The 27,551-nt window shown below is 41.4% G+C and overlaps 1 protein-coding gene and 1 long non-coding RNA gene across 6 annotated transcripts in view; one reads left to right on the top strand and one right to left on the bottom strand.

The window, feature by feature from the left end:
* LOC141764800 (microtubule-associated serine/threonine-protein kinase 1-like) overlaps positions 1-27,551 on the bottom strand; it is a 74,937-nt gene that overhangs the window by 35,323 nt on the left and 12,063 nt on the right. The window contains exons 1-6 of one of the 5 annotated variants that reach the window (XM_074630367.1): positions 20,715-21,198; positions 18,334-18,627; positions 16,844-16,922; positions 4,132-4,217; positions 3,036-3,111; positions 2,439-2,511 (exon numbers count right to left, since the gene is read on the bottom strand). Coding sequence is in view for 4 of the 5 variants with exons in the window: in XM_074630363.1 (XP_074486464.1) it covers positions 2,439-2,511; positions 3,036-3,111; positions 4,132-4,217; positions 26,403-26,434 (267 nt within the window). In the remaining variant the exon portion in view is untranslated. Of the gene's footprint in view, positions 1-2,438; positions 2,512-3,035; positions 3,112-4,131; positions 4,218-16,843; positions 16,923-18,333; positions 18,628-20,714; positions 21,200-26,402; positions 26,435-27,551 lie in introns of those variants that run through there. The other 4 variants (XM_074630363.1, XM_074630364.1, XM_074630366.1 and 1 more) reach the window with 4 other exon arrangements.
* LOC141765357 (uncharacterized) lies at positions 8,800-9,995 on the top strand. Its single transcript, XR_012593462.1, has 3 exons — positions 8,800-9,007; positions 9,107-9,267; positions 9,372-9,995. It is a non-coding gene; the product is annotated as an uncharacterized LOC141765357 (long non-coding RNA).

The raw sequence follows: 27,551 nt of genomic DNA, 5'->3' as shown, positions 1-27,551 counted from the left end.
ACGAGAGGAAGTGAATGGAAGAAATGACGTGTGAAAAGCAGCAAAGACGCTGAGGAAGTGATTGTGTTCAAGATGGCAGAGAAGTGTACAGGGGGTGGATTATGAGTCAACACCTTGCCTCCACCTGAGCGTCATACACATTAAGGTCCATTTCTCAAATGGACTATTTACCAAATGGGCCTTGGCAGAGTTCATTTCTCTGAGTAGTCTCTTATGCTTCACTCAGACAAGAGTGAACATTGTTGTTGTCCCTCCGTTTGCTTCAAAACATGTTTCACTTCCACCTACACTCTCTTTTATTTGTCTCTGTTGCCATCCATCATCCATCTCCGCTTCTCTGGGGATGAAGTGATGGATAGAGATATAGTTACTGGAACAGGGAAGAAATACAGATTGGTTACATTTCCATTATCCCTGCTCCACTATTTTTCTTTTTCAGAAAGGTCAAGTCACAAGCTGCAGATAAATCAGCTCGATCATTTCTTAGCAACTGATAAGTTATTTTTAGTTCAAGGTTTACATGCGATGCATGTTCCTCAGGGCTAAAGTGCTTTTAAATAATCGGCTGAGACTCGCAGCAGCGAGTACAAAGTCAAAGAACACAGGGGAGTGTGTGTGTGTTTGTGTGTGTGTGTGTGTGTGTGTGTGTGTGTGTGTGTGTGTGTGTGTGTGTGTGTGTGTGTGTGTGTGTGTGTGTTTGTGTATGCATGGCATTTAGCTGCAAGTGTGCCGTGTAATCATTTCAAAGCGGAGCGAGACCAAAGTAGAGCATGCAACTTTTAGAACATGAATTTACAAGCAGAATGGAGCGCACTGATTTTATGCATGAAAATATATGCAAATAAATTAACTGAGTGAGATACATATTCATGCAAAAGATACAAAAACCCAACTCATCAATTTAACAATGGATGAAAAATGTAACACACAGTTTTTGGAGTTGATTTCATGACTTAACCTATGTTATCAAGAGAAGAAAAAGCAAATCCCACTTTAGTTTACTTTTCTCCTGTTTTCTCCGGTAAAATTGGAACTGAAAGAAAGTCCAGTGTTTGATCCTTGTGAGTTTTCACTTGTCACGCTATGGAGAGGGGGAACATGAAGGAATCTCTCTGTGAAAACAGCATAACAGCCACCAGAGGCCTTTTCAGGAGACTGCTGCTACACTCTGGTGTCCTGTTTGATAGTCATGAGTTTTGTGTTACAAGGACACACTTAGTCAGCTCTATCCTAGATTTGAGAAAGCAGAAGGTGCCGTGGCTGCTGCAGTAATAATACACGACAGATGGAGGAGAGTTGCTGCTGCTGTGGTCACGTCTGTTGTGTAGACAGTTATGTTGGTATCCTCTTAAAGAGAGGACTTAAAGAAAACACACTCTTACTCTGATGCAGGCTCCTGAAATGTTACATAACATTGTTTTGGCAGATGCTTTTGTAAAAAGCGAGTTGCTTTCTTTCACATACACACAGGAAAAATGTGGCATTTAGTGTCTTGCTCAAGGACACTTTGATAGGAATCAGACACCAACCTTGTGATTAACGGCCAACCTGCTCTACCACCTGAGCTGCAGACACATCATGTGGACATATTGATGATCACTGATCTAAAATATCTGTCATGTAGGCTACAAATATATATAAATATCTCCCTCAAATGATGACTAGAGATGTACCTGTCCAATATGCAATTATTATCAGCACAGGAGTTGCTGGTCTACCGCTGCCTTGATGTATACGTGCCGCTGTGAGGAGGTTAGTTTGTTTGGGTCACACAATAGCACAAAGGTTTTTTCAGTGGAGTCTGGTGGCTTTAGCGAGAGCACAGATGGATACAACAATACAATGGATACAAATGGATCGTAAAGTGGTGAAAATATTCTAAATATAGTGTACACTTAAACGGATATTGATTTTTTTAGGTGAGCCTCTCTTTTATGTGGCTAAAATATGTTGATTACTTTGCTTCTGTGCAGATCTCATGTCTGCTTCTCCAAACTGGGGTTGTGCCGACCGTCATCTACTGTAGGTAATACACTGATTATGGATAAGTATCTCATACAACCCCACTTCAAAACACCCGAACTATCCCTTTAATCAAGTGGATTGGTTACTGGTCGAGACTTGACCGATCCACACTGAATACAGTTAAATTCAGTGTCATTTAATCAGAGTGGGTCGCCGACTCAATTTTTAGTGGCATCACGTTACCTCATAAAAAAATATATATTCGAGTGAGATCCACACAGGGAGGAACACAGATTTTAAATTAGGCAAAACAATTGAATCAGATTGGAAATCAGAAGAGGAGAGAAAAAGTTGGATCGGTGCAACCCTAATGATTACTGTCTTTTGTCCTCAAGAAGACAAGATGTGCCAAAATGCTGATAAATGAATGAAAAATCAAACGAGTGTGGCTTTCTTCTTTCTCTTAAACGTACCGTTGAGCTGGGTGTATTGGTGCCATATCCTGAGGAAGGCAGAGAAGCCAAGGACCATCTACGACCATCAGCCCTGAGGAGCAAATAAATAACAGTGGAAGAGGGAGAACGTATCATTTCCATCACTTTCAACAGCCAGAACTCCAACATCAGTCTCTATTTTAGTCCCTCCAAACAACACAGTTATACTAAAGCAATCCCACCACCTTCACTTTCCTCTCTATCTAATTATACTTTTGTTCCTTTTATTCCTCTCTCCCCTCAGGCCTCCTCCAGCCATGTCTGACACTTCCTCTGTGTGAGTGATGAGGGACACACGTTTGGGCGAAATCCTGGCACCTCGCCTCATTCATCTGGGCCCGCTGTCACGCCTCTGTCACGGTGGGAGCATCGCAGGACAAAGACAGAGCCGAAGCATGCAGTTTCATTTCACATTTGTGTGTGTGAGTGGGTGTGTTCCCTGAGGAGTTTCACTCTGTGTGTGTGTGTGTGTGTGTGTGTGTGTGTGTGTGTAAAAATAATCCTATCAACTTCTTCGCACTGCCCTTGTAACGTTGCATGTGTGACTTATTGTGTGAATAAAGGAGGGATGCCAACCTGCGAGAGGAGGCGAAGGAAAAGTGGGCAGGTCCACTTGGTGAGAAGTTGCGCGGGCTGTCCAACGGACTGCTTCCTATTAAAATACATATGGACAGAACAGAGCAGAAAACATACACTATGGGTTATTGGGCAGGATAACATACCGAATGTCATTTTAGGTTTTAGGTCATTCCCATTTCATTCAGTCAACCTCACTTTTAAGGAAACATCAAGAACAAGAAGGTGGGCCCTCATAATTTGATCTTTGTACACCGATCATGTCAGCAGAGACACAAAAAACACTGTTATGCTTTATAACAAAAACAACAACTCTGTTAATTCACTGTGACGCCTACTTCTGAGACACCTACAGTAATAGTGGATCTTATCCTTGATCCTGTCCTACACTACATGTATTAAATTACTGTAATATAAATTAAATGTTAAGTTAAAGAGCAACTTAACACCTCTAGTGCAGTGGTGTCAAAACATTTTAATACCACGGCACCTCTACATAGTGATTTTGTTATTTTCCATGTTACCCGGGTTCAGTTGTCTCACACTGTGCTAGGATGAATCCGCATTTGTCAGAGCTCTGTTGTTTACAACGAGAAACCCGTCCAATGCTTGCTGTGATTGTCTGTATTTGTCATCGCTGTGCACCTTGAAAACTCACATGCCACAAAGCTTATTGTGTTACTATGACAACTGGCAACTGTGAGCTCTTATTACAGTGACTCCGATGTTCTTTGCTTGTTTTTTTTTCAGTTTTGATGTTGTCTTGTTAATCTTGCGGCACTCTTTTCCCGCCTTTAAAAGGTGCTAAATTCAAAATACAGAGCATCAATATAGCAGCAAACAACTATTTGCTGTGTAAATAGCAGAGAATGAAGTCACTCTCCCTCTGTGTGTGTGTTGTATCTGAGAATCTCTGTGCTTTGTTGACATAGCCAGGCCGGCAGCATGTGCATGTTTGTGCATGTGAGTATGCCCCACTGGCTAGCTAATTGGCTAATCAAGTTAGCTAGCTAATCAAGTCGAATAATAAGTAATTAAAAATATATGTACTGTTTAATCTCATACTGTATCATGTGTCTAACTTTTACATACTGACCTATGTGTCCAGGCAGTGGGGAGTGCGGCCGCGGCAGGGTGGGCGACGTACTCAGGATGAGGCTTTTCCGGTTACTGGTCCTGCAACTAGAGCATAAACGAGAACAAAGAGCACGTCAATATTTGTCTTCATTAAATTCTCCATCGATACCAGACAGATGATTGCTGACACACACACACACACACACACACACACACACACACACACACACACACACACACACACGCACACACACCACTAAGTGACCCCCAGGTTAATGAATACACCGTGTCTGTGTTTGGCTTGAGTCTGTGTGCTCACTTGTCACCCTGAGTAAATGTATAGCCGTCAGTACAGTACGTGTGGGTGTAAGTGTGTATGCTTTTTCATCTTGAGTACAGTAAGTCTCGTGTTTGTGTGTGTGTGTGTGTGTGTGTGTGTGTGTGTGTGTGTGCATGTGGCAGACCATAATACTAGACTTTATTGATGTCCGCCCACCCACAGGGGAGAGCGACAAAGCAACAAAGATTTTTAATTTCCTCTAGATCCAGCCCCACGACGGCTGCTGCCATGAAATATAATGGCAGGAGCGATGAGGCGATGGAGGGATGGAGAGACAGACAGAGAGGAAGAAAGGGACCAGGGAGGGCAGGTATAGACCGTCATGAACAACTGGAATTATTGAACCATAAAGGCTTCAGTCGCTGCTACTCCCGCTGCCACCGCTGAATGTGACTTTGAACTTCACAAAGGAGCACACACAGCGATGCACACGTTTTATTGCGTACACAACAGCTTGTAAAAGTGGATTTTTCAGGTGTTATTTTTATGTGAGGTTCGGGTTTGCCCATAGGCGTTTCGTGCTCGTCTGTGTGTTTCACCGGAGTGCCTGTCAGACCAGATTTTGCAGAGCAGAACCACATCTGACGAACAATACAAGTTTGCTCCATGTTGCATCAGCCAGCATGCTGCTCTACATCTGTGCAGGAAGTGCTGTTTATCACAGATACACACATAGAAATAAAAAAATAAAACGCGCGGTCACCCAACACACATTGGTTATTTGATGTATCTCCCTCGATCAATAATCTATATCCTCCCACATCCTCCCTTATCTCTCCTTCCTTTTTGATGCGAGTCTTCAGCAGTTGTTTTCTAGCACTCTGAGACATCAAACCCCTGGCAGGGTTTTTATCGGTGGCAGTGCGCCTCTGTGGGCGCCAGCTGAGGGAGAGCTTGTACTCAACCTTGCAGAACAGAGGAGGAGCATCTTGAAATATTTAAGGGAAATGCATTAGCTTTGGATGGAGGGATGGAAGTGGCTTGACACCATCCGTCGCTACAGCTCTCAGAAGAGGAGAAGGGGGGAAGGGCGAGGGAGGAGAGAGGAATAAAAGAACAAAAAAGTGAAGAGATTGGAGGTGCATACAGGATATTCCTCTGATTTCCTTTCTGTGTCTCTTTTTCTTCTTTTCTTGGTGCCTGCAATCACCTTTCATTTCACTCGCCCCTTAACCTGTAGTCTCTCAAATGCACTTTCATTGCTGCTCTTCCTAAATCAAAAGCTGAATCACTTGAGCATACGCTAGTCAAGCTTCACATATTCTTAGCTTTTGATTCATGATTCATCACATCTACAGATACAGCTCGACTCTACCAGTGATTCACTTTTAGGTGGAGCGTCTAATCTTTCACACCACACATTACAGGGAAAGGGATTTAATCCTACCTACCTCGTTTCTGTGACTTTTTCTTATTTTCAGTCTCAATAAATTTCCATCTTTCAATAACACCTCACACATCTGTTGCTCTTTCATTTCCTCCATTTTTTCCTGCTTTGTACTGATTCTGCTTTATCCTTCTTCGAAATCAACTCTCTGAATGATGAATAATTGAAATGTGGAAACTCCAGAAGACTCATTCTTCCGCTCTAACTCCCCATTTTAGGGTTATAGAGTTGACTAAACTATTAAAGACAGTAACAGAATGAAGACCCACTAGGGCAAAGCAATCTAATCTTCCCATAAAGCCAGAAGCCTCTTGCAGCCACTATGCTTTATAACATTGTTATCTTAAATGAATGCTATAAAAGGGCATCTTGCCCAAAGCATTTGTACTGTAAAAAAAAAAAAAAAGGTTAAATAGGAGTGCTGCTCTTTACTCTGTACTCCAGCAGCCAGCCACATATTTATCACCAGTAAAGGTCACAATGGAGTTCTGCTACTTATATTCAGTGAGGAGATGAACATACGACAGAAGCAGCAGGGCGGAGAGGAGGGTAGAAACATCCATCTGTGGATGCCCGAACTCTTATATATCTGCTGTATTCCAGTGTATGCTCTTATTTTGGGATGATTCGATTCTCGTAACCTGTTCCGTTGATCGACTTCAGTCAGTAATTTAGTTCAAAGAGTGACTTTTGGGCACTTTTACCAGACATGAAATAGTAAAAAATATGCAATCTAATCAAAACAGTGCATTGTGGCTTCATTGCAAACTGGTCTATTGGAGTTAATTTTGTTGGATAGAATAACAGATGGGTGACAAATTAAATGAAAAACCAACATAGTGTCTCATTAAACCTGCATGAATTGACCTTTTTTGGCAACTGAGGGGAAGCTCAACAAGCTGACATATCATCATGTTATAAAGTTCATATGGCGGACATGCTAGTTGCAGTTGCATAATTACACATTCTGCAACATTAGATTCTCTTAGACACATGTCTGATGAATGGAGGTCCAATATTCACTCTCCTTTTAGCTCTGGTTTGGTCTCCACCAGTACCTGAGGGAAATATCTGCGGCTCTTTAACAGATAAATGCTCCACTATTTTCACCAGCTAGTCGTAACATCTGTCTGGAGCTGAGCAGGTAGTGTACAGTGGGCAGAAAAAACTAAAACAATGAACTGTAAGACATAATTCACAATGAGTGACACTCATCATTGATTAAGGCAGCTTTAAGGTGCTGAACTAATATTATCCTCCAGCGCAGCTTCACAGCTCCTTGACATAGATTTTACCTGTCTCTCAACTCCACATGGAGGGATGAACGCCATTACCTCAAATGATGTTCCCTATTTGGCATTTTTGATGATGGCAGTGGAGAGCGCTGTGTACCAACATCTCCCATAAGTATTCAGCATTTGTAGACTGTACATGTCACATGAGCAAAATAGTATATTGCTTCATTGTATTGTCATGACACAGGCAGTAGCCGACTGGAGTATCATGCAGCACATCTGCATGAAAGCATCTGCATTTGTTTCTCCACTCATTAAAGAAAAGGTTTTCATTCAATCGGTAAATGTACAGAGTAAAATAAAATAGAAATAATGTGTGTATACATGTAGAACAAAGGGAGGTGCACATTGTAAATTGCGGTGCAGTGCAAGAATTTAAGTGCGGAGTACCGGCAACTATTACCACAACTCAGAAATTGTAAGTGATGAAGAAAACTGTAGAGAAAGATGCATGTAGAGAAAGATGCATCTATATTACAATATGACAACATTATACATATAAACTCGAATTACTGCCTCACGGTTGTATGCCTCCGCCAACCAAGTTGCAGTTTACATCCATGTCTGTCCAAATTGTCATCACATCACCATTTTATCCTTTAACCCTTCCTACCCTATTTGTGTGATTGTCATAATTAGCATATGAATTCTTGAGTTATGGCCAAAAACATGTTTTGTGAGGTCACAGTGACCTTTGACCACTAAATTCTAGTCAGTTCATCCTCGAGTCCAAGTGGACGTTTGTGCCAAATTTGAAGAAATTCCCTGCAGGCATTCCTAAAATATCACATTCACAAGAATGGTACGGACAGACGGACAACCCGGAAACATAATGCCTCCGGCCCAGCTGTCACCGACGTAGAGGCATAAAAACTATAATCCTAGTAACTGGCAATACTTTGTATACTTTGTCCATAATTCTCTTAGTCTAAACAGCAAAATCATCAAAAAAGTAGGACATATAAAAATAAATTCATATTAATCCCGTCTTGCCCTGAAATCCCAGCCACAGTGAGCCGTCACAGTGAGTGAAGGTCACAGGACAGGAGCTATAGGTGGCTGTAAGGAATTATGACTAACATGCTGCAGACTCACTTGACTGGAAAAGCAAAGGAGATAAGAGAGGTGGGAATGTGTTAGCAAAATGTGTGTGTGTGTGTGTGTGTGTGTGTGTGTGTCCATGTGTGTGTGTGTTTAAATGTGACTTTAAATCACTCTGTCACGGTTATGGTCATGCAGCCCGGGCTCATCCTGCCTCAATCTGGCTAAGAAGGTGTGTGTGTGTAAGAGAGAGACAGTTAGTATGCTGCACATCGCCATCTTTGAATCATAAATCTAAAGCTGTCTCTAGTTTTGCGGTCAAACACAAACGCGTTGTCAGTTTACAGCCCAACAATCCTGCACTATATCATCCGCCGCCCTCCTCTGTTTTCAGGCAGCCGCTGATGTTTGGATTCATTCAGTCATCCACTTGCGCATAATTTAATTTTGAACAGACAAAATTGAAGCTCTGCTGAAAACGAGACACTTTCCTGTTAAATATTCAAACCCATTCAAACCCAATTAGGTTAATTAAGAACAAACTCTCGTCTATCCTTAATGAAATTGACCAAGAAGAAGAAGAAGAAGAAGAAAGATGAAGAGGGAAGAGGATGTGAGGGGGAATGCTCGTCACCATGGCAACACATTTAGAGTCACACTCAAGAGAAGCAAACAGTGACAACTGTTTCCTTTTTTCCTATCTTCACCAGCGCTCACGGTGAGAAACAGACAACTGGTGTTAAGTAAACGAAATGATGAAGGTGAGCATCAGACTGAGTCAGCTCTGATCTGAGGCCAGTGAATCCACAGAATATGAGTCAACCACACTACTGTGAGTCAGTGTCTGTTGATATGCCTGAGCCAAAGACTGTTGGTATGTGAATGCCAGCTTTATAATCCATCATAATCTATTGTGTAATCCATCATGCAGGCTCAATCTGTGTGTGTGTGACAGAGGAGTAGTGGTGAGGCGTGTGGTGCTGTCAGTCACACAGAGTATGATTCATCGGGGTCAATGGTGCATGCTGCTTTTGTGTGGGCTTCTGTTGACGGACACCGCTGCAGATGAGAAAGCAAAACAACTTTTAATATGTGAGAGAGAGAGAAACAAAGTGTGATGGTGTCAGCTGTCTGAGTCCGTTAAAAGGTGCAAGGCAAATCAATGCTTTTTTCTGTTTGTTTGTTTTTGCATCCAGCTGGTCTCAAAGAAACACCTCAAACTGTGACAGGAGAGAAGAACAAGAGGAACAACAACGACGGTGAGAAAGAAAGAAACAAAGAAACCAATCTGGCTGAACTCCGTCTGTTATCAATATAATGAGAAACGTTTTTATATCCACAAACTGTTCACTGCCAACGTGAAATGTGCATAATGAATGCATCTGTAAAATTTCAGTTTCATCCTACAAAATCTGCTCCTGGCAACTACGGCATGATTGACCTTTTCATCGTTATGTTTTGGCAACTAAAGGAAGATCTTGGCTAACTTTAGAAAAAGTAGGGATGCACCGATACCGATACCGATACCGGATCGGATATCGGTCCGATACTGACTCAAATAGCTGGATCAGTTATCAGATCTATACAATTCAGTTCAATGTTTATATGCTATATACATTATATACTGGAATTTTAATTCCTGTTTAAGTTCTGACCAATTATTGACAGATTTTTTCCAAGTTGCTGGTGTACGATTTATTATTTTAATAATAAATAACAATTAAGTAAATTTATATCTATGCATTTATTTGTTACATATTGTTTTACAATGTTAAGAAAGTAATGTTTAAGTCCAGCCTCAAGTTGTCTTCCACACAGTGAGGCATACAGCTTATTAATTAAACACTAATATTGGATCGGTACTCAGTACTGGCGAAAAAGATTGTGAACTTAAATATTCAACAAGTCTACGCTGACTTGAAGAACATCACAGACTCTTTAGTTCCCCTCAGCCTTATGGAGCGTTTTAGCATCTTTCAGCTGATTGTTTTGCTTTTGTTACTTTTCATCAACTCACATAAACCCACTGTACACTACCAGAGCAGACGGACACAGTTAGCAACTAGCTGGTGAACATAGTGGAGCATTTAGCAGCTAAAGAACCAGATATTTCCCTCAGGAGTTGGTGGAGACCAAAAACAGAGCTAAAAGAGAGAGAATATTGGATATTAGGTCATTCATCAGCTGACCAGAAACTCGGCTCTAAATGAATGCTTAAGTTGCTCTGCATCTGATGGGTGTGCAAATGTTTTCTAACGCAGTAGCAAAGACAACTAAATAGTAAATAATAAAACCTTGTTATATAATACATCAATGTTGTGTTTACAGTTTGTTCTGCTGCCAAACTAGCCCAAAAAATTCAATTCGTACTGCTTTAACCAAACTAAACTTAACAACACATGAGAAGCAGGATGTGAACCCAAGTCACCCTCTCACTATGATCCCAGCAGTAATTACGATTCATCCAAAACTTATTTGCCAAAGCAAATTAGTCGTATACAAAGGTATTTTGTAGGTGACAAGGTTGCATGCTGACACATTAATGTTTAGAGGATAACATAAACAGACAAGGTCAAAGGTACCCAACAGAGAAACAGTACGAGCTAAAACCAAAAACACAGACACACAGATGTGACAGCCAACAACCCCAGTTTGTGTCTCCCTGCTCCCAATAATGAAACCCAGGGCTGTCATTGGCTACGACGCCCCGGTCACCCTGCTGTGGGAGGGGTCAGAGGTTAAATCTGTGGTAATGACTCGTGCAGAAGCTTTGAGGAGCAATTATCCCCCTGCAGGCCCTCGGCTGGCACTGAGCCATTAGTCTCACACACGAATGTGCACACACTCATGGAAAACACACAAACGCACATTTTGGTCCCCTAACACCCCAAAACTGTCCCAGACTGTCTACTCTCATTACAGTAATAAAAGTAACGCAAACAATAACAACTGGATACAAGTCATTAAAACTACACATTTCATGATTGCCTGGTACTGATGCACAGTTTCTAAATTATGAGTTAGGATGGAACAAGCAGTAATACAAAATAGACTGGTTAATTACAGTTTGGGTCCTTTGTTACAATAGCATTGTACTCAGCAAGGTAATTGCTGGGTACTGAACACAACAACGTTGCTACAATAAAGATGGGGCAGGAAGCACGAGCAGTCAGACGATCAGAAAAGTTGTAAACAAGCCAACAGTTCAGCAAGATTATCTAGAGATAAAACTGAAAGAGACCACATCCGAGATGTTGATAATAAAATGTTATGTGCACTCAACCACAGCGAGTATGTTAGGTCAAAATGATGCAGGAAGTCAGTTTGTTAGCTGTGATGGATGCCCTGTCTGACATCTCTTTAGCAACGATTCTCTTGGAAAACTACAAAAATAGGATGCATGTGGTGTAAAAAAAATAAATAAATAAACATTTTCTTTCTTTTGGGCTAAAACAGTCAACATTTTTATGCCTCCCCCAACCAGTCAAGTTGTAGTTTACAGCAATCACTTCATCATTTTATCCTATTAGACATTTGTGTGAAATCATATGAATTCTTGAGTTATGGCAAAAACATTTTTTGCAAGGTCACAGTGAACTTTGACAAACAAAATCTTATCAGTTCATCCTTGAGTCTAGGTGGACGTTTGCACACAATTTGAAGAAATTCTCTCAAGGCGTTCCTGAGATATTGCTTTCACGAGAATGGGATGTAACGTACGGACGGACAGACGGACAACACAAAAACATCATGTCTCCGGCCACGGCTGTCGACCACACGGAGGCATAAAAAAACAATCATACAAAGCTAAATCATAAAAGAACAGTATTGGCCTCATAGATTTTGTGGTGGAAAAATTCTACACTTACAGGCCTATGTTAAACAATATAAAGATACATAAACTGTATAACCTCTGTACAATATACTGGCCTACAAGGGTTAATGTCAAAACATTCTGACATTGCACTAATGACCTGACCGACTAGATAGTGAAGGACGTTGAACCCAGGTGTATCCTGTTATTGCTATTAGATATCTTGTCATTTGTATTAGACCAGAACATACACCATATATGGAAAAGTTTGTTAACTTACGGGAAAAATGTTAGTGGGGGGTTAATCATTACACTGATTAAGGTAGCCAACGGGGAGCGTTGTTTGGGTTACGACGTTTTTGATATACGAATGTAACCCGGAAATACGAACCAGTTTGTTGAACGTCTGCAGAGAAGGTCTTTTGCATCTTCGTCTTATTTTTCATGTTAGCAGCTCTGTGAAACTGCACTGTTTGTTTGTTTTTATCTAAAGTTAACATCAGCATGCTAACATGCTGCTGTTTAGCCAGTATAATGTTTACAATGTTCACCATTATAATTTAGCATTTAGTTGTATTTCACATGCATTCACACAACTTGACCTGTGGACTATGGAAACTCTGAACCTTGACCAATGATTTAATAAAAAGGAGCTAAAAAAATGAATCAAAGTGGGAATTTAGCTGACTGATAAATGATAAAGCTTTGGCTTCAAAGACAGCAATTTATTCGGAAATCTATTTTAATGTTTTATTTTTCTGTGGAAAATTCTGGTATCACATTTTGTTTTTACAATGACATCCTTACTGATGATTATCTTTTAGGTAAAAACCTCCATCACAAACTCCCAATCTTCCTTTATCGTTATTCTCATTCATAAACAGCAGTAATAAATAACAGTATTTAATTTAATTATGCTTCTTTGGCACTTTGTAATTACTTCCTAAATGATTTCTCCGCTCCTCTCCTCCTGTGAAGCTCTGTCCGCAAACAAAAAAGGCCTCTGACGGGCTTTATTAACGCGGAGCACATTCATTATAATGGATGGTTACTGATAAGAACGCAGCAGCCATTTAAACACAACAGCTCCATATTATGCAAAATCAATTAAAGGAACGAGCCGATTCAAAATGAAGACGGCCCGAAAGCACATCATGAGAGGACGTTTAACTGTCTGGAGCAGGATGTTATGGACGCAGACAACTACATGTGTGTTCGTCTGTGTGTGTACTGCATGGTGTGTGTGTGTGTGTGTGTGTGCTGCTGGACCGTAAGTGATTATCCATTTGCATGCACATGTGAGCCTGTGACAGGTGTGAGTGAGCGCTTGTGCATGCTTAATGTGTTTTACCAGCAGATTATTAACTCCTAGTGTGTGTGTGTGTGTGTGTGTGTGTGTGTGTGTGTGTGTGTGTGTGTGTGTGTCAGTCAGTAGTGTCAACTTCTGCTCTAAGTGCTGACTCACAGGGCAAAGAGGACACCAGACGCTCCTGATGGTTACACCATCGATCTGTCCAAGCTCACTTCCTGTCAGGTGACATCCCTCTCTCTTCCATCCCTCCCTCCCTCCCTCCCTCAGGGCCTCTTAAAGGTGAGTGCATGTTTACAACTGTGGGAAGTGGGATGGAAATGGACGGGAAAAAACGCTACCCCTTTAAAAAAGCTTTTTGGACCAACAGGCTGTTTCCCTGTTAGTGCATCCTATTATTACACAACACCCACTGTTCTTACTGCCAGAGTCCGAATCATCCACCAGGATCTAGATGGATCCCCAACTCAGGGAAAAGTGGCCAAATCAAACCAAGTGGGCAGATTTGTCATGCATGAGGCATTCAGATGGAGATTGAGGGGCTGATTGAGTGAAGCTGACGTGCAGCAGATGAAAGCAAACAGGTGATGTGAAAAAAGAAAAGAGGATGGTAGATAAACGACAGGATGAAACTAGGGAGGAGAACATACAACAGGAGCGTCTTGGTGTTAGGGGTTGCTGCAGGGTTAGTCACATGGCTTTCTTGTTGCTATGCAATCTGGCACAGAGAGACATAAATAGAGGCCTTTGCTGTCATTCCCCATGAAAGAGAAGCTAAGCAAGGAGGGAAAAAAGCCGACCAACAAAGTATCAACCACGGCTTCACAGTTGTACAATGTAGTTAAAGAATGGAGATGAAAAGAGAAAGGCAGAGAAAGGAGGTCACAGAAAACAATACTGACTGAGTCACCCAGTCCTTTCAGCATGTTAGAAAAATAGCAATGATTTTGGTAATTCATGCTGTGACTAAGGGGCAATTCTCAGTTTGCAATAGGAGTTGGTGCTACAGTAGTTCAATAAATAAAAAAAGGTAGTGTGTTTTGTTGTGACTCCTAAGTACAGTGACTGATTATGTAATAAGCTGGTAAGTCAGCTTGTTGTGTGACTGAATAAAAAGTTGGCTGGCAGACAAAGTAGCTGACTGCTTAAATTACCGAACCCATTGGGTGGATAATGAACATGCTGGCCGACAGTCAGACTGTATTATCTGGCTGAACTAGTGCTGATTTTATAGCGGAGTAAGTGTAAGAGTAAGTGACTGTTAAATACTGTAACAAAGTTGTCACTGAAGTCTATCGTTCTTACAATCCACTTTAGATGAACCCACGCCCACTTCCGTATGACGAAAGCCTGACACAGCGTCAACTGTGCTGTGATTGGCTCCTAGTTGCCTTGTGATTGGATGCTATGCAGAATTATGAGCTTTCCTACACTGTGACAAGAGCGTGTGAATGAAGCATCAAGTTGTTAAACTTTACTCATTTAGCAGCTGCAGTGCTGAGTCTAACAGTCCCTCCACGTCAGTCGCCACCGCTACGAGACTAGCTGTCTCGCATGTGTACAGTGAGGGGCATAAAGGAATAGTTCGACCTTTTGCGACATCCAATTATTTGTTTTCTTGCTGAAAGTTGGATAAGAAAACAGTGGTAATGATCTTCTCATCTAACTCTCAGCAAGAATCTGAATAAGCTTAAAGTTGAACTATTCCTTTAAGACCTTCCATGTGTTTCTATTTGAGAATGGAAGTTCATTCTTGACAGTATGTGAGAAAACATTATCTCAATTCAAGATCCAATTATTAGCTTTTTCTGAGCTATTTTAACCACAAGACTTCAAGACTTTCAACATCTTTGAAACGAGACAGTTGTTTTGATCTTCCCCATGTCAAATGACTGACTTTCTATACCTCCTTCACGTGATGATGATTTCATTCACTAATGAAGACCATGACATGAAGTTGAAAGCCCAGAAAAAGCTTGATTTGAGATTATTTTGTCACACATATTTCTTCTATTATTTGTGAGAGTACAGCCTGGGATATACTAGAGTTTAATTATCTGGTTTTGGTCTTAAAATGCTCAAACGCACAGGATAACCAGGTTTGATATGAAGATGATGATATAGAAATGTGACAGAATGACATTCTTCCCCAATCAGTTTTTTTTCATGAATGTTTGAGAATATACAAACAGAGAGCTTTAAAACGAGTTACACTGCAATAAATTCCATTCAATAACATGACATCCTATGATTCACTGGTCTGAAACACACCACAGTCAGACCACAGCACATAAATAGAAGTCAGGACGCAATAAAGATCCAGACGTCTATTTTAGTCACATCACTCCACTCCACTCGGAGGTGTTGTCAGATGTCCTCTAAAGGTGTGAAAGTGCATCCTCAGGCAGAGTGATGCAGCAGGAAGTTGTGGCAGTGCAACGACCTATCTGGATCTTTCTTGTGTCTCTGTGTTTCCTGTTTGTCTCGCCGCCATGGCTGGTGCTATCTCAGCTCAGTTACTGAGACCTGAGAAGCGCTCTGAATCACCACGATCATGACATTTCACTTTGTTCCCACGGTGACCTTATCCGTGGCAAATGATCCGTAGCCATCTCCTCGTACAGAATAAAACACTTCCTTCAGTGAGCGGCGCTCATTTGCATGAGTGGGGGAGTCTCGCAGCGTGTCTAATAGACATTAAAAATGATTTAATCTGATTATGGATAATGCATATGGATTCACAACCAAGCAAGGCCACCGCTTCTATCGCTTAGAGGGAAGTAAGAACGGAGATGGCAGCAGGATGCTTAACTCAATATAACGTCTGGCATCATGCTACTACGCTTTAAATTATGACACTAATGCTTTTAGACAAGGAGCAGCTAAATAGCTCAATGTGCAGTAAATAAACAGCTTTGACATTTTGTGATGATAATAATAATAATGATTTTTTTTACTGTATGAAATCCATATAGTAAATGCTTTGATTAAGAGCTCTTTGATAACTGAACACTATGTTGACATCCTGGATAGAAGGTCAGAATTTGTGTGTTGCACGTTTAATAGTCTTGCGATACCTGAAAATCGGAGATCTCTGCCTATACCGAATGTCTGTGGATTTTGAAATGCAAATTTGTTGCGGCGAGAACGGCCGCTAACAAACCCACAGCCCTTACATGTCCTGGATTCGGACAGGCCAATCACAACTGTTTACCCACATGAGTGGGGACGCTGTTATTGGTCGACATCGACTAGGACATTGCTCCGGGAGAGAGAGCCAGGACGGATCATCACATTGACTTATTGAAATAGCTTGTTTTGTCTGAACACTAGTACTGCTAGCTGCAGACTGACCTAATAACTCAGAAGTCATAAGGATTGAAATACCTTAGTTGTTGCATTAATGAATGTAGTCATGCACGAGATGTTACATGTGCTAAATACAGGTTTGGGAGCATTTCTATTACCTCTCAACAGCGAGCTGGTGGCTCATAGCTAACGGTGCTAGTAACGGCGAAAGTGCTGACAGAGATAACAGTGTTTACCTGAAGACGGGGCCGGAAGGTGGTTGCTACGCTTCCGCGATGGCACCGTCGGTTGGGACGGCGTTATCAATTGTAACCGCTGTATAAGAGCAGTGCAGAGCGGCGATGATGAGCTAACATGCACTAAAATCACGAGGGCGATGTCAACAAAGCACGGAGAAGCTCAGATTACAACGCGCACACACTCAGAGGGAGAGAGACTTCATTCTCTGCTCAGGTAGACATTCCTCCTCTATATCTTTACATCAACAATAGTTGTTGTCTGCTATATTAATGCTCTGGATATCGTATAGAGAACCTTTAAATCGTGTACATTCCTGATAGTTAATGAAGTACTACATTAATGAATTAATGCATGAATTTGTGATAATTAATGTAGGCTACCCTTACCATAAAGTGTTACCAATAAGGACATAAACCTGAATGCCTAAATAGTACCTCTAAGCAGATTTATATTCATCTGGAAAATGACCAAGTTATTTCAAATGCCATCCATGTTGCCAGGTTGTCTTCCAACTCACGCCTGTATATATGAGAAGCTGTGTTATCATGTCACTGCAACATCAAAGATAAACCACAAACAGTCTGTGTGTTTTCGTCAAGGCCAGCCTGAACACCAGCCAGTAACAGATGGTGCTGTCATGGTACAAACAACAGGAGTAGAGCATGGAAAGGGCTTTTCCTTTTCTATACCATCTTTCGCCCGTACAGCTCTGAGCTCCTTCATTAAAACATACCAGCCAGCCAAGCAATGCAAAAGCTCAAATATATGCTGCTGAACCTCCATGTGTTATGCATGCGGTGCTGCGAAGAGGTAGAAAAGCAAGTTCCTGTTTTCAACCTCATGTATGAACAATATGCTGACAAAAATATGTGAGAAAGCGCCTTCAGTTAGTAACCTCTAAAAGCCATAACGCCACTGAGTGTGTGCTCCACTGTAACCATGGTTCATTTGTTGATGCCAGAGTAGATAATTATGGTACCTGCCTACACTTATGAGCTATCAGGTCCATCATCATAATGTATGCTGTAGTCAAGCTTAAAAATAGCCTGAATTACCTGTCACAAAGATGATAGATGTGTGCAAAATGAAACTACGGTAGCAAGGTGAGATTGTAACTATTATATATTCAATGTGTAATTATAATTTGTTATGCTATAAGTGAAGTAAAGAGAGCATACATGCTAAATAAATCAAATAGCAAACTGTATTTTTATGATGGCTCTACTGAATTTCAGCTTTCTGTGAAAAATTAACATTGACATTATGTTCTGTGTGTGAGTGGGATGAAATGTCCTGTGTGTTGTCTATGAGTGGGATAATTTGCACTGTGCATCATCGACACATATGTATGAGTGGGATACTACTTGATATAGGCTACTGTGTGTGTGAGTGAGATTAACATTAAGACTTGTTTATCATCCAGCTCCAGTCCCTGAATGCTCCGTCTCATGATCTCAAAAGCAAAAACAACAAATCAAAAGTTTACCTTCAAGTGAGAGGAAAGGAAGTAGACGAGCAGACTGAGAGTTTATCGTCATGGGCTCGGTTAACCCCACTGGGCTACTCTTAAATGTAGGCTGAGACACTACCTGAGGCTCTGCCTTTCATCCCACCCCACTCTCTCTTCTTCCTGTAGCTCTGCCGCTTTCTCTCGTGCCTCATCTTCTCTCTCTCTCTCACACTCATTTTTACTGCCTTCCTTTAGCTCAATCTGTTTGGGAGTGGGCACAAAGCATTATCTCTCTTAATTGCAACAGCTAGCCAAGAAAACACACAAGCACTAATGAAACAATGCAGACACACACACAACACAGAATGAGGCAGAAAACAAGATAATTAAAAAGTAGAATGAAGGAAATATATCAGGGATAAATGATCTGTTGATAATTATAACTCAGAATTAGGGCTGTTTGAAAAGTTTCAACATAACAACCCAAAAATAATATATTTTGAATGCCTTGCTTTGAGAAATTGAAACTTTCCTTTTTCATTTAACAAAATAAGCCAACGTTCTCTAATGTCAAATGTCATCTAAACGCATTCAATCGTATCTTATTATACACTTGTCAGTTTATTAGGTCCATCCATAGACTGTATATGGAGAACTCGTCTCCACTTCCTCCCACTGTACAGAAGTGAAGCCAAAATACCCCGGTTACAGGAGGTGCCATTTTGAAATTTTGATGTCATTTGGAGCCAGAGTCTACGCAGTAGTGATCGGGGGCTGGGGAGGTTGGAGCCGCAATATCAAGGTCCCGCCCATACACCCACCCAAGCCAATCACGAAGCCGCAGCTTGTTAGCGTGAGCCACCTAGCTGCTACGTTAGTACCACGGTAGCTGTTTGGCTAGAAAGACACAACAACTAACAATAATATCTCTATAACTATATTTATGATCAAATTGACACATGTTCTATTACACAGACTCGTGACGGTTATGGAAAGTTAAAGTTATATCTCCGCTCTCGTACAATTCCCGAGCCTCCGATACCACGGCTCCAGCTCCCACGATCACTACTGCGCAAACTCTGACTCCAAATGACGTCAAAATATCCGGGATATTGTGGCTTCACTTTTGTACAGTGGGAGGAAGGGGAGACACGTCGTCAATCTTTATAGTCTATGGCTGATACACACTCATAAACAGGTAAATTCACACTTGAAACAGAAATTAGGAAGAAAAAAAATAATTCTGTGACACGCACAAGACTGTAAACATGCTAAGCTCTTAAAACGCAACAGTAAACACATGTTCTCTCTCATAAACACATTCACTCTGCATGGAGGCCGACAGTCAGAGTGAGGGAGGCTTTATTCTGGTTCATATACAGAATATCCTGCTGTTTATTCCCTGCACAGTCGGAGCAACGGTGAAGACTCAGACTAATCCCCCTGTGATCAGATGAGATGAAAACCGCTAAAATGAAGCACGGCAGGAGGGACTAAAGGGTCTGTACAGAGTGTACATCAGGGAGGAGGAGGAGAGGAGAGGAGAGGAGAGGAGAGGAGAGGAGAGGTAACCTATCAGGAGAGGAGAGGAGAGGAGAGGTAACCTACCAAGGAGAGGAGAGGGGTGAATGAGGTTAAGAGGCAGAAATGACTAGAGTCACAGGGAAGAGCTGAAGGACAACAGAAACAATGAAAATGTAAGCGAGGAGAGGAAAAAGATGGAGGACAGATAGGTGACGTTAGGGACAGAAAATAAAGGAAGAGAAAGGGTGGATGACAGAGAAAGAGGTGAAGAGGAAGGGAGAAGAAGACTGAGGATTTGTGCCAAGCAGACAGCACTGCCCACTGTTGGATCTCTGCTACACAAGCGCTCCCTGGACACTGATAATAATACCTCCACTTCATAATGCTATCTCTGGCACACAGGCTAGTGGCCAAGCACACACATACCTTCCAGTGTGTGTGTGTGTGTGTGTGTGTGTGTGTGTGTGTGTGTATGCATGTGTGAAAGAGTGAGCCATAATCTAAATCCGTGTTCATGTGCATTACTACAATAAAGCTCAACAAGGATATGAATAAATACACATCCAGCACAGACATACATAAGCAAACATATTATCAAACCTTCATGGACTTTAGAAGCTCAAATACAAATCATAAAAACATACTGTCTGCACCTTACGTTAACACATATGCATGTAAAGACATCAAAACACAAACACACACACACACCATATTGCTGGAGCTAAATGGAGACAGGGAGACAACAGTGAGACAGCATGATAGCTGGCAGGGACAACGGAAACATCATGGAAAAACACAACAACCTCCTCCGATGAATCCACACACACACCAGCAGCAGCAGGGCACCACACCGGTCACAAAGATTTGCATGGAGACAGATGGTTGCCGTTTACCTTTTTGTGCGTCGAAACATGTTGCTAGCAGCAGTGGCTGTGTTGGCAGATGATCATGAGAGCAGCTGAGCCTCACACACACACACAGTAATGAACACACACACAGAGGCAGTCAAGAGGCAGCGATTACGCTCCACGCCGGCATGTCAGCCTCCTCTGGCCAGTTGAACACACACTCACCGCTGTCTCGCCGTGACTCTGTACACGTGCGTGTGCGTGCAAGAGTGGATTCAAGAGAGAGAAGAAAATGATTAGAAAGATTTGGAAATGTCAGCCATGTCACAGACGGAGGAAACAAGAGGATTAAAGACAGAGAGAAAGAGAGAGAGAGAGAGAGAGAGGAAGGAAGAAGAGATGGAGAGAGGGGACAGGCTGCCGAGCATCCCTGTCAGGAGGAGAGAGGATTGTGGGGCTGCTCTCAAGGGTATCGTGCCAAGCCAGGAAGTGTAGAGCGACAGAGCGATGGGGGAGGGTGGTAGAGAGAGAGAGAGAGAGAAAGGGGAGCGGGGGTCAGTGCAGGTATGAATGAGAGAAACAGCGAGAGAGAGAGAGAGTGAGAGAGAGAGAGAGAGAGAGAGAGAGAGAGAGAGAGAAAAGCCAATCAGAGGTGGAGAGACATGAGAGTGTGAATGACAACACAGGAAGACAGAGGGAGGGATGGACACTGCAAGTTGGTTATCACATGCGAGTAGGGGCTGGGCGATACGGAGAAAATGAAATATCACTATATTTTCGACCGAATACGATCAATTATAGATATTGATATTGATATTGATATTGATATTGATATTGATATTGATATTGCGACGATATTATAGGATTGCTTTTACAAGAGATTTACACAATGACATTTTTGATAAATGATCAGCAGTGATGTGGATATAATGACTAAGTGGGTAAAGGCCTATAATAGAACAGCTAGTCTGGTATCAGACAATGACATCACTTTACTATAACGCAGCCTTTAAAACCAGGAAAAGACAACACTTGTGCCATATTACAATATCCAAAATCTAAGACGGTATCAAGTCTCATATTGCGGTATAATATCGATATGTTGCCCAGGCCTACATGTGAGTGTGTGTTTTCGTGTATGTTACATACACATACAGTACATAAACAAAAAAACAGGTCGTTAAAGGTTAAGGATGTTGATATTCTATATTTTTCTCACTGAAAACAAATCCCATGAAAAGCCCAAAGCGAACAATGAATTTATCCTACTAACAATATAGTTTATTCCTCAATGCCACAGACCTCCATTGTTGTCCAAAAGCTAATAAAGGATGAGGCTGGCGAAATTCTATGTTTTTGTTATTGTCAAGCCCCACAATGTTGCACTGGCTGACATGTTCCTTCATGACAATGAACACAAGAACTGTAGTTTATTTTGAGTCAATCCAACAGACTCTGTTCTTTGTCTGTAAATATTCACTAGAACCACAAATGTGTATTAATCCACAGCTGAAAATAGACCCCAAAAAATGCCGTATTTGCTCCTGTTTAAAGGTACAGTGTGTAGGATTTGAAGTCATCTAGTGGTGTGGTTGCAGATTGCAACCAACTGAGTACCCCTCCGATCACTCCTCCCTTTCCAAGACTGTGGTAATGTGAGCCGCCGAGTGCAAAACCGTGGTAACGCAGATCAACTCGCTCAGAGGCCATCCTGATCATAACACTACTTTAGGCTTGCGGTACCACGGTTTTGCACTCTGCGGCTCATGTCACCTCAGTCTCACAAGCGTGTCTGAGAACTACGGTGGCCTTCAGGTAACGTAAAATTGCGAAAGGCTCTCACTAGAGTCAGTGTTTGGTTTGTCCGTTCAGGGCTATTGTAGAAATATGGCAGAGCAGCATGGTGGACTCTGTGAAGAGGACCCGCTCCCCATGTAGATATGAAGGACTCATTCTAAAGCAACGAAAACACAACGATTCTTAGTCTTTAGGTGATTATACACTAATGAAAACACAGTTATTGAATATTATTTTCCATTTCTGCCAATAGATCCCCGGAAAAGTAATGTTTGCCAAAAACTATAGTGCCCAGCTGATTTAGGAAATTACTGAGACTTTTACTTTTTAAAATGAAACTACATATTTATGATGCGTTTTTAAAGATTTACATCTTACTGCTGAGTGCCACAGACATGGTAGGAAATAATGAAGTACTGACATATGTATTAACACACTATTGGTTTGGGGGTTTTCATGGGGTTTGATAGCAAAAAAATATATAAAATGACAGTCAGCATCCTTTAAAATGCACACAGAGACACACACAGACACTGTTCTGTTTTTTTCTGTGTAAAACGCCATATTGGATGAGCTCTGGCATCGTCCATGTGTCCTAGATATCACAGGAGCTGCTCTGCAATGCCCAGCCAAGAGAGATGTCATTTCTGTGTGTGTCTGTGCGTGCATGCATGTGTGTACGCCCCTCCATCCCTCCCTTTGAAACAAATCCACCAAATGTTAAAGCTGACGTGGGGTGACAGTTGCACAGTAGTGCTGAGGGGAGTAATTCAATAATGGATGCCGTCTCTAATGTGGGAGTCTGGATGGATAAAATATACATGGGCGAGGAGAGACAGCGGGGGGAGGAGGAGGAGGAGGGGAGGCAGCAGGAGGAGGAGGGGGGGTGGTGATATCACTGAAACACAGTGGGGGGTCACAGACAGGGATGGGCAGCATGATATCATAAAGACATGGTGTGCTTTTTGTGTGTAATGTTGTTTTTTTTCTCCATCTCTTCTGAAGCTTATTTAACCTCTCAGGATTTCAGTATCCTGTTTGTCCTTCAGGTCACTTTATTCTCATTCTCAATAAATGCCCAGTCATTACGCCCACAGTATAATACTCCAGCTCCACCCACAGGAGGATGTGTGTAGAAAAATCCAACAGAGGTGGGGCTATAGGGAGCTGAGACAGCTGATCTGAGCCTCCAGCTCTAGTGTCTCCTTCATGTCACGCTGTGACATCTGCCCCCCCGCCACACAGAGGTCAGAGGTCAGGGACAAAACACACCTGATGACAGCAGTCCGGGACACACATGCACGCCGCACACCAGATCACTGACACACACACACACAAAAGCATGCGGCCGCACCGAGTAAGGCAGTAAATTGTAACAACACGGATACACATTAAATACCCCAGGCATGTATAAGCTAGCATCATCAGGCTATCGCTGCCAGACAGTAACTCTGCAGAGGAGAATGCACAAAGAATATTAAATAGACAACTACACACACAAATAAAAAATGAAGGTAAATAAAAAACGCAGCTCAATACAGGGAATTAAATCCATGCTTCACATTTACTACTTCCTGAACTGCCTGAACCCTCAGTGCAACAATAACAGTTTACATGATAAACAGACGTATGACGGAGTTACGCGATTCACATTCTGCTCACGCAGAACAAAAGTGGCAGAGCCGAAAGTAGAACGGGAGGGAAAAGTATTTCTCTGGACTACAGCAATTTCAGAAAGATTTCAAGGATTACAACACTTGAAATGATGACGGTAAAGTGTAAGCATTTTGTGGAAAATTACATTCCCCTCCATGTTCGAAGGCATTTTCAGACGGCCTTTTGAGCTGACATAAGACACTTTCCCAAATTGTGCCTGATTTGTGAAGTGCTTTTTAGCAGCAGCAGCCAGCTACGGCTTCCCAAATCCAACTTTAAGCATAAATGAGAAAATTTGCCGTTAATCTCAATAAAAGAGAGGATATATTGTCAGTAATTAAGATGAATAGCAAAAGAAACGCTGCCAGAGACAAACACAAACTAATGTCACTTCAGCCTCTATGTAAAAACAATCAGTCTGTATTCTTCAGCCATATTTGTGAGTAAAGTAGCGACAAACACAGTGTGCAAAAGAGAGAGTGGTGAGTTTCATTTCAGCACCATGGACAGAGACTCACATACATAATGAGAGCATCAGCTGCATCAAAAGCTCCAAATTTCACATTTTCCCTGCCGTAACTGTTAAGTGTAACAGTTTCACATGCACCACAAATTAAGGTACTTTAATCAGTTTTGTCAAACCTCTCGGGATCATTCAATCCCACTCTTTTCGAAATGGCACAGAAAACGCGACTCCAGAGGTTTCTAATTCAGTCGCTAAATGTAATCCATCTCTGTGGAGAGGCCAACTGTATCTCTCTCTTTCTCTGAGAAGCCAAGCCGCCTGTTTTTATCTGACTTTAATGTTGACATTTGGAAAGAATTTCCATTAATCGTTTCATTCAAGAGCACGATGAGAGCTGAAATGACCAATGAGAGGATCTCTTCCTCAAACAATGGGCTACAACTTGAGCCCTGTTTTTTAGCCTACATTTGTTTAAAGTATACTGATTTAGCAATTAGCAGTTCCTGTTTGCAATGTATCCATGAACGTACAGACAACTATCACTTGATTACTTTATTACTGAAGAAAATTTAATAACATGATGTTTCTCAGGCAAGTTCTGCAGACATAAGAAAGGTCTTCTTTCCATGACTTCTAAGATGATTTATGGACATTTATCGCAATGGACATCAGACGTAAATAATGATATCCTCAGGAAGTGTAATCTAACTATAAAGAGAGGAATCTCTGTCTGTCTGTCTTTCTGTACGTCCTTCGCATATCTCGAAAACTGCACATCAGATCAACTTCAGTTGACAAGTCATCAAGTTGACATCTTCCAAAGTTGCAGTCTGTGTAGGACCAATCTTTGTGCTACTGTCCCTTTGCTGGAGCTCAGCAAGCAAACACTGTTGATGGAAGCATAAAGTGTGAATTTGGTACTGAAAAGACCGCTGAGACTGCTGAAGCCTCAAATTAGCTTCAACTAAACTTTAGAAGTAATTTTCACACAGTACAATAGCTGTGAACTTACGCTGAAATCACTCAAAGAAGGGATCTCTGTAACACCAGTAAGGACAGGACCGGAGGAACGATTACAGGAACTAATCATGCTTTCGATGTACATACAGGCATGCGATTATTGTATTCTGCTATCTTTGATAAAGCATAAATGTCATTCACGATCTGCACTCAACATCATGTACTGCTCTATTCTCCTTTCTCAACCTCTCCGCCTCCCCACGACCACGCAGGGCATCGAGGTCACAGCACGGCTCTCCTGCTGCAGAACTTTCATTGCACAGCTCACTGGTGCAACAGATTGGGCCGACAGAGACGCTCTGAGAGTGAAAGGGCTCATGCAGAGCTGGAACATGCTGCAGTCTGAAGGCAAAATACCATCATTTCACCATGACTTCCTTTAACAAAGCTGGAAGGACTCCAAGCACTAAAAGATGGTATTCCTTCTTGGTTTGTGTTTGTTTTTCAGCTCAGAAAACATGCAGCCATACAAGTAGAAAAGCAGTAAAACGAAAATGTATTCTGGTATATTAAGTCACAACACACTAAAGTGCCTCATAAAATCCTTATATGTTGATAATATCTCAGTTTTCCAGAAAACTAATCACATTTCCCTCTCTGGGAAACAATAAAATGCCAGAAAATCCATTGGAAACCCAAAGATTAATAAAAACTCACATAAATAACAGTCACACATCTAACACAGCAAACAAACTAATTCGGAGATGGGTGCACACATAAACTAGAGACAGTTTCTCAACAACATATAATATCTTTCCAGAGATAAATACAGAGAAACAAACATGTGAACTTACCTGCTACTTTTCCGCGGCAGAGGTAAATCCTTCTGGTTAGAAAGAGAAAGCAAGAGAGAAAAAGCAAAGAGGGGAGAGCTGATATTAATAAATTAGCCTGATGATTAGATGAGTTTTACACACCATGCAATCACTGTTTATAGGACTGTGGAGACGATTATAATATACTGAAACTGTGGTGAGGAAATATGAATTAGCATAATAATAAAGTTCAATTAAAGACTGAAACAAATTAAACTAATTATACTGATGTCTGATACGTTACTTAATGAAAAAAAACATTATAATGACTCGTCTTTTTGTCTTATCTATTTTATTTTGAATGTGTTTTCTAGTTTTATCTCCTCATATTCATGATGCTTCCCCATATAGCACTTGTTTTTTAGCATATAGACAGGCCGTGTATGAATCAAATGCATTCAAGGTCAAACCTTGCATACCCCCGAGCATAAATGGATTTCATAACTTATTACAATAGAAATGTATTATTTTTCAAACGCTTGATGCGAGAGGAACCGAGATTCAGATTGGATATTTGAGATGAAACCCAGAGTGTGACGGACATCTCAAGGACATATTATTTCTCCAAGAAAGTTGTCTTAACCCAGTGGTGCCCTGTTTTTTTTGGCTTAAATGACCCATTGAAATAAAGCAATATGTACTTGTGCCCCCTTGTCACAGATCATTGTCTTAAAGGTGAAAGTATCCAGTATTTCATACATAAAAAAAAGGTAAACATATAGGAAAGTCAGAAAAACTAACAGAATTTTTGTGCAACTTCATCTTGGGAACCACTGCCTTAACTTTTCCTAAATGTTTACATTCATGGCAGCTGCCTACAATGTCTTATATTACACTTTTTTGATAGTTACTTCCTAAATAATTGCTGCTAGACATTTAAACCTTGACTGATTTATTTGCAAAAGACCCAAAAGTAAGTTAGGCAACATTTGGTCATGCAATCTTTTCAAGTGGCATTATGCCAAGTACAAATTCATCTCCACATCATATGAAACTTAAGTTAATTTTCCTCTGTTAAACCATGTGCCACTATGCTTGGAGCGCACTAATAATCATGCATCTTACAGTTAAAGCTTCGCATTGTCATTAGCATTTAATGCTGACATCACTCGCAGAAAATAAGGCTCT

The sequence above is a fragment of the Sebastes fasciatus genome, chromosome 3 (genome assembly GCF_043250625.1).
Source record: "Sebastes fasciatus isolate fSebFas1 chromosome 3, fSebFas1.pri, whole genome shotgun sequence".
NCBI classification, from domain to species: domain Eukaryota; kingdom Metazoa; phylum Chordata; class Actinopteri; order Perciformes; family Sebastidae; genus Sebastes; species Sebastes fasciatus.
The sequence above is the reverse complement of the archived record's forward strand: the minus strand, read 5'-3'. Positions and strand labels throughout refer to the sequence as shown.